General features: G+C 38.8%; 1 protein-coding gene across 1 annotated transcript; it reads right to left on the bottom strand.

Annotated features, from left to right (window-relative positions):
- Positions 1-1,205: 1,205 nt before the first annotated feature.
- On the bottom strand, positions 1,206-4,976 carry LOC139551005 (stress-associated endoplasmic reticulum protein 1-like). Its single transcript, XM_071362334.1, has 3 exons — positions 4,700-4,976; positions 4,059-4,134; positions 1,206-2,304 (listed from the first exon to the last, which is right to left on the bottom strand). The coding sequence occupies exons 1-3, from the start codon at positions 4,781-4,783 to the stop codon at positions 2,264-2,266; spliced, it is 201 nt and encodes a 66-aa protein (XP_071218435.1). The 5' UTR covers positions 4,784-4,976; the 3' UTR covers positions 1,206-2,263.
- Between the last annotated feature and the right edge of the window lie 1,132 nt (positions 4,977-6,108).

Here is a 6,108-nt window from a genome sequence, read left to right as displayed (position 1 = left end):
CACAGCCTGTCATTTCAAATTGGAACATATTAGTCATAGTGGGCAGAGCCAAGCACGAGCTAGCGAGATCCGATTGGCGCGTTCTAGCTAACATTTGCATATTTCCGTCAGTTAACGCCTACTCTGAAGTGCGCGTGTGCAATAACTCAATTTGCCTTTACACTCTTTCTAAACAACGCACTTTTTAACAGCTTGGCATGGGGGAAATTATACAAAACCTCCGTCACTCTGTTCGTAACAGATACTAGTTTTGGGAACAGAAAACTGTATTGAGATAATGTTTTATTGATGAGACAATTTAGCAGAATGTCGGACAAAATCCACCTCGTTCCATCTTCTCCCACTTGTCTTCCTCTGACTACCACATTTGATAGTGAGTGGAAACGCCAAGCGGATGCTTCACATTTATACATCCGGTGAAATATCTCATTGTTCTATCTGTGCCCATACTCCGTTCGCCATATCGGGTCCACTGAGGTATCGATTGGGACGCACGACTCCCAATGTTAGGGCGGAGATATCAGCATCTCGTCATTATATACAGATTTCTGTTTCTTGTTTTGAATGGCCCGATGCCCCGGTTGGGTGAAGATTTCGCTTAATGACCAATATAATGGTCTAAAATAACCAAACTGGCCATGAAAAACGAACTCTCCCTCAGCGGCGTAGAGAACGGACCACAATGTAGCAACCAATGATTTATATGTACACACTAGACCTGGCACTCCCCCCACCATTTAAAACAATATTTTGAAAGCTATAGAAATGCATTTATTAACGTACAGACACCTTAATGCATACTAAAGTTATATTATGTGAGCTAAACAAAAACAAAATATAAAACATTTATCTTAATGTATCATTTTTATAGATTACTAATATTATGGTCCCCACTACTACCAATAAATAGTTTATTTTGGTCTTTTAAACATTTAATTGATGTAAGAATTCCATTAATTCCTTTGGATGACTGCTCCTACTGGGGAGTGCCAATATGGCCAATACATAGCATTAACAATCCAGGGTTTATACACATCATTAGTGGCAACGAACTGGCAGTGGATGAGGCTAAAGAGTTTATTCTCTACTCAGGCAAATACATTTTCAGGACACTACACTAGCTAGTATACTACCCACATGCAAATATGTGAGTTTTTATTCTGGGTGATATGTATGATGCATAAGAAATGCACACAAAATAAATGTACCAATTATCATCTTTTATTCATTTCTCTCATACATTGCCAGCATATTTTATGCAGTCAAACAACCAGGTGGTCATTTACATCCAACCCTTAATCTTTACTTCTAAAACACTGGTTTAGCAAAGATAATTCCATTTTATCCAGTAAGTGTGAGCCTTGAACCATTTCTGTAAACTTGAGGACAGGACAATGTCAGATCAACTATCTAAGTATGAAGATGACCTCATCTTACTTTTGCTGATTCATATTCAACTAACTGTGGACCAGATGACAATACCAAAGCCTCAAGAAAAGCAGGGCAAATCAATAGAGACAAAATTGAGATAAAGGAGTTGAGGACTAGACCGCAAACAGAAGATGCAAAAATAGGAATGCTTATTATCATTACGTACCACTAGTTTCTACTATTGAGTTCTTTTGCCATGAGAATTATATCCGGCTTCATATCTTGTGCTTAGACTTGTGTTGCTGAACTTCTTCCCAGTCCAACCAAGGCATTTGGTCGTACTACCAAAACTGAACATTTTCAAAGCAAACATAACCTTTCAATATACTAAATTAAAGTGGAAATTGTATACTTCATATTACACAAAAATTATAACGAAGTGGTGGCAAATAAGACTTCCAAAAAGGACAACCGAAAACAGAAACAAAGCTCATGATTCCACAAGATGGCCAACTTGCCTGAGATTGACAGAACACATTACCTTATTATTTCGGAAAACCCACTACTGGAATGTAGCTTATGGCTTTTTTTGTGTGCTGTAAAGTGTTCACCTTTATCATTTAAGGCACAAGGAAGGAATGACTTGATAGAGCTTGCCAAAAGTAACCAGCAAGACAAATAATATAGAAAAGGCCAAATAAAATAAGACAAATTAAGAACAAAAAGTCACAAAAAGTGCAAGATAGTGGCTCATCCTCCTTGACCTAGCTTTGTGCAGCTTAAGAAGACTGAGAATGTTGAGTGAAGGATAATGGGATGTCATAGAGCAGAGACAGAGGTGTTTCTTGGTTGGCCAGATACTGAGTGGAATGGATGGGTTCGACATGTCATCCTACATGCCCATCCGAATGCTCTGAATGATCTGGAAGACAGCTGTGGAGAGAAATTCAAATGTTAAGAAAATAAATCACTGGAGTTCATGGACAAAGAAACTTGGCGAGTCAAAGAATCTCTTGAATGACACTGGAAAACCCTGACCTGGGGGGAAAAAAGCGTTTTAATTCACCGATGACAGCAGTCGTCATTGAAGCTCAGAACACAGCTGGGAACTGACCAGAATGTTCCGCCGGAATTGTCTACTTTACCCATTTTCTTCTAATTCGCCAGTGTGACTATATCCCTCCTTTCCTGCAAGGTATTCATTTTGATTTCCAAGGTGACTAATGTAATTGCTCAATTATGTTCTGATGGAATCTCTGAAAGTGTTGCCAAACCCACTGACTACTAAAAGCTTGGATTGGGACAAACAGTGGGAGGTAGTAAAGCAAAATGTCAAACCAGACCACACAGAAACAGTACAAACAGATTATCTGACCATGGATAAAAGAGAAACAGTCTCCAACAGTTAGCTGGCGGAGGTCCTAGAACACTTGTCAAAACTTGTGTCCTTCCCCAATATTAGCTGAGGTGGGCAACAAGCACGTTGATATTGCCTGTTAAAGGCAAACAGTGACAAAAAGATGTGTAAAAAGGCTGACAAAACCCTGAGGCTGTTACAAGAGACTAACAAACCCCTCAAGGGACCACTGCTTGGTTTAAATACTGCAAAAACTTTGTACGACAAAGTTATGAAATCTGTTTTTAGACTCAGGTTTTGCCATCAGCTCGAAGATGGTGTCACCTTTTTGGTCAGTCTTACTCTTAGCGGAGGGGGCAGAGCTGAGGGTGGTCCGACAGTGAGAAGCGGGCCCTCTGATGCTCTCCCTCCGCTGAGACTGACCATCAGATGCTGGCACAATCAGTCCAGTAAAATAAAGGCACATTCTTTCAATTTATGCACACTCAGCTGTGCCTCACAAGTAATATAACAAATGATGATCCTATACCTCAAGTTGAAATACAATTTTTTTTAATGGTTTGAGAAGAACAATTCAAGCATAGCCAATAATGTATTGGGCGTATAGCTTCCAACAACCTCATTGCTACATAACTGTTTTTAATAGGTTAATGTTGCATAGGCTTATGTTTTTTAAGTCATGTTTTTTTTAAACAAATCTAAGCAGTAGATCTCTGCCTTCTGACTCAGAAAGTGATCTAATCTCAGAAAGGTTTGGGGAGTACAAGGATCAGATAGGTAAGCAATAGGGTTTCATCTGGCCTTATGACAAGCTCAGTAAAATGTTGGATACACCCATCCAATCCTTTCAGATCAACAAATGTGTCTAGGACATGGGATGGGCAAATGGCGGCCCACTGTGCAATTTCAAAATTTGGTTGTGAATCAGCAGTTTCTATCTTGTTAAGTCAGTCACTGATAAGTCAGTCAATTAGCCCATGTCAGCTACATTTTTTTTTTTAGATTGCCAAGTTAGTTTTGAGCCAGCTATCTATACTTGTTATCATGATCGAATTACTGACAGGTCCTCATTCATTTTGTTAGTCACTCTCACTCAGATATCATATTAAAAACTGAAAACATCTCTCCACCCTATGGCAAAATGTGTAGAATTGCACCATAGATTATTTAAAACTTCAACATTTTCTCTACACCCCAAATTCCTCTCCGCTGTCAAGCGGGGGGAGCCACTAAAATGTTTTGCTTGCAATGTGGGACGGGGAGAATATGGGGATCAATTTCAGAGCTGTTCATTGTCACTGGCAAATTATTAAAAGTCAACACAACTCACCTGATCCACACACAACAAAGATGAAGAGCGCCAACAGCCAGGGTCCGACGGCTACCTTATCATCCTGAGGGTTTCTCTGTGGAACCAAATACAGTACACGTCATGCTATCATGTCAAAAGTAATCATTACAAAAAAGTTTTGAAACTGCATTAAAAGCGCAGTAACTGCAGTCGACTGTGGTATTTTGGACGTAGTAACTGCAGTTATACTGCACTGTAACTGCTGTTAAACTACAAAATTACTGTATTAAAAAAATATATTTGCAGCATACTGCTGTTAAACTGCACTTTGACTGCAATCAGAGTGCAGTCATTCTACTGTACTGTATCATATTGGTCAAACATGTATACCTCTAAAAGCCGTAATCAGAAACATACAGCGCTTTAAATAAAAATGTAACTCAACTTGGCATGATGTAAAAATGTACTTTCATGGATACTATTAATGTTACAGCTGACCAAAGATTGACAGCATGAGCTGTTGGCACCTGGGCTAGAAACATTGATATATGTGAATATATAAATAAAAAGCTAGCAAACAATCAGACACTTAAGCGTTTGCCTTTGACTAATTTACGTAGCGTTAACATATTCCTTAACTCGTTCGCAAACCGAAATAAAAATAGTTTAAAAAATGTTACCGTGGACTTGGATACGTTGCCTCTTTGCGTGATATTCTTGCTGTGTTTTTCGTTGGCCATACGAATTCTCTGTTTGGCGACCATCTTCCAAATAAGTAGGTTATTAATTATTTTTACAAAAAGTTAGGAATGTGAGTGATATGGTTAATATATCTCACGTATGTAGTGGTGGCTCTAGCCTAGAGTACCCACTTTTTCAAAAGGAAGAAGAATAGCAGTGCAAATGTATACGTATACAAATCTTAACCCCGCCCACACAGGAAGACCACATTTCGAACTTGCAATGTTTATTTGGTATATCTTTCCGCCGCCCACTGTGGCAATATAGTTCTACCCACTTCGATCATTCCACAGTAGCATTTACAATACTGCCTTTGCTAGTGCAGTTTCGGTCCGTGTGTTTATGTATAATTCCTATTTCCTTCCTTGACCAGGTCCACAATCCTAGTGCTTCAACTATTTCGACTTTGATGTAGTAAAAGCAAACCTAATGAACTTGACTTGGATGGTATTTGGTATTTTATTAGGATCCCCATTAGCTGTTGCAAAAGCAGCAGCTACTCTTTCCGGGGACACACAAAACATAAAACATTACATAATAAAGACATTAGTAGACAAAAACAACTCAAGGACAGAACTACATCAACTAAAAAATAAGGCACACGTAGCCTACATATCAATACCAATACATACACACAAACTATCTCGGTCAAATAGGGGAGAGGTATCGTGCCTTGAGGTGTTGCTTTATCTGTTTTTTGAAACCAGGTTTGCTGTTCATTTGAGCAATGCATTGACAATTACATTTTAATTTCAGATTCAGATTTCAGTACTGTCTTTATTCTTGTATAGGGGGGAATGTAAGGTAGGTTAATGATCCCCAAACCAACAATGATCAGAATTTACAAATATACTGAACAAAAATATAAAGTGTTGGTCCCATGTCTCATGAGCTGAAATAAAATATCCCAGAATTGGTCCACACTGTAAGAATATTTTGAGGATAAATACACAACGCAGAGGACGAGAGGTCAATAGAGTACTAATGATCAATGGAAATAGTGTTTTTTCTGTAATATCAATGGGTCAGAGACATGGGAGGAATTTCAGACCGGGACTCATAGCTACATGGCAAGTTCTCATTGGTCCAAATTGTTTATACATTGAACCTTAAATAGGATACTTGTTATTTGGCCATTGGCCCAGTTTTATTGCAAGGAATTGTAATTGGTCACCACAGGCTATGGCTGGGTTATAAAACTACATCCTGTTCCTTTGTTCTGTGGAGAGAGTCACTGAGGACAAGGGAGCATGAACATCTACTGCCCTGCATGATTTGTTCTCTTTGAATAAACCTATTTTCCTCCCCCTGATTTGCTTTGGGGTCTGTGTTATTGAAGAATAACATC

The sequence above is a fragment of the Salvelinus alpinus genome, chromosome 23 (assembly GCF_045679555.1).
Source record: "Salvelinus alpinus chromosome 23, SLU_Salpinus.1, whole genome shotgun sequence".
In the NCBI taxonomy this organism is placed as follows: Eukaryota; Metazoa; Chordata; class Actinopteri; order Salmoniformes; family Salmonidae; genus Salvelinus; species Salvelinus alpinus.
Note: the sequence above shows the minus strand (reverse complement) of the source record. Positions and strands in the feature narration are given on the sequence as shown.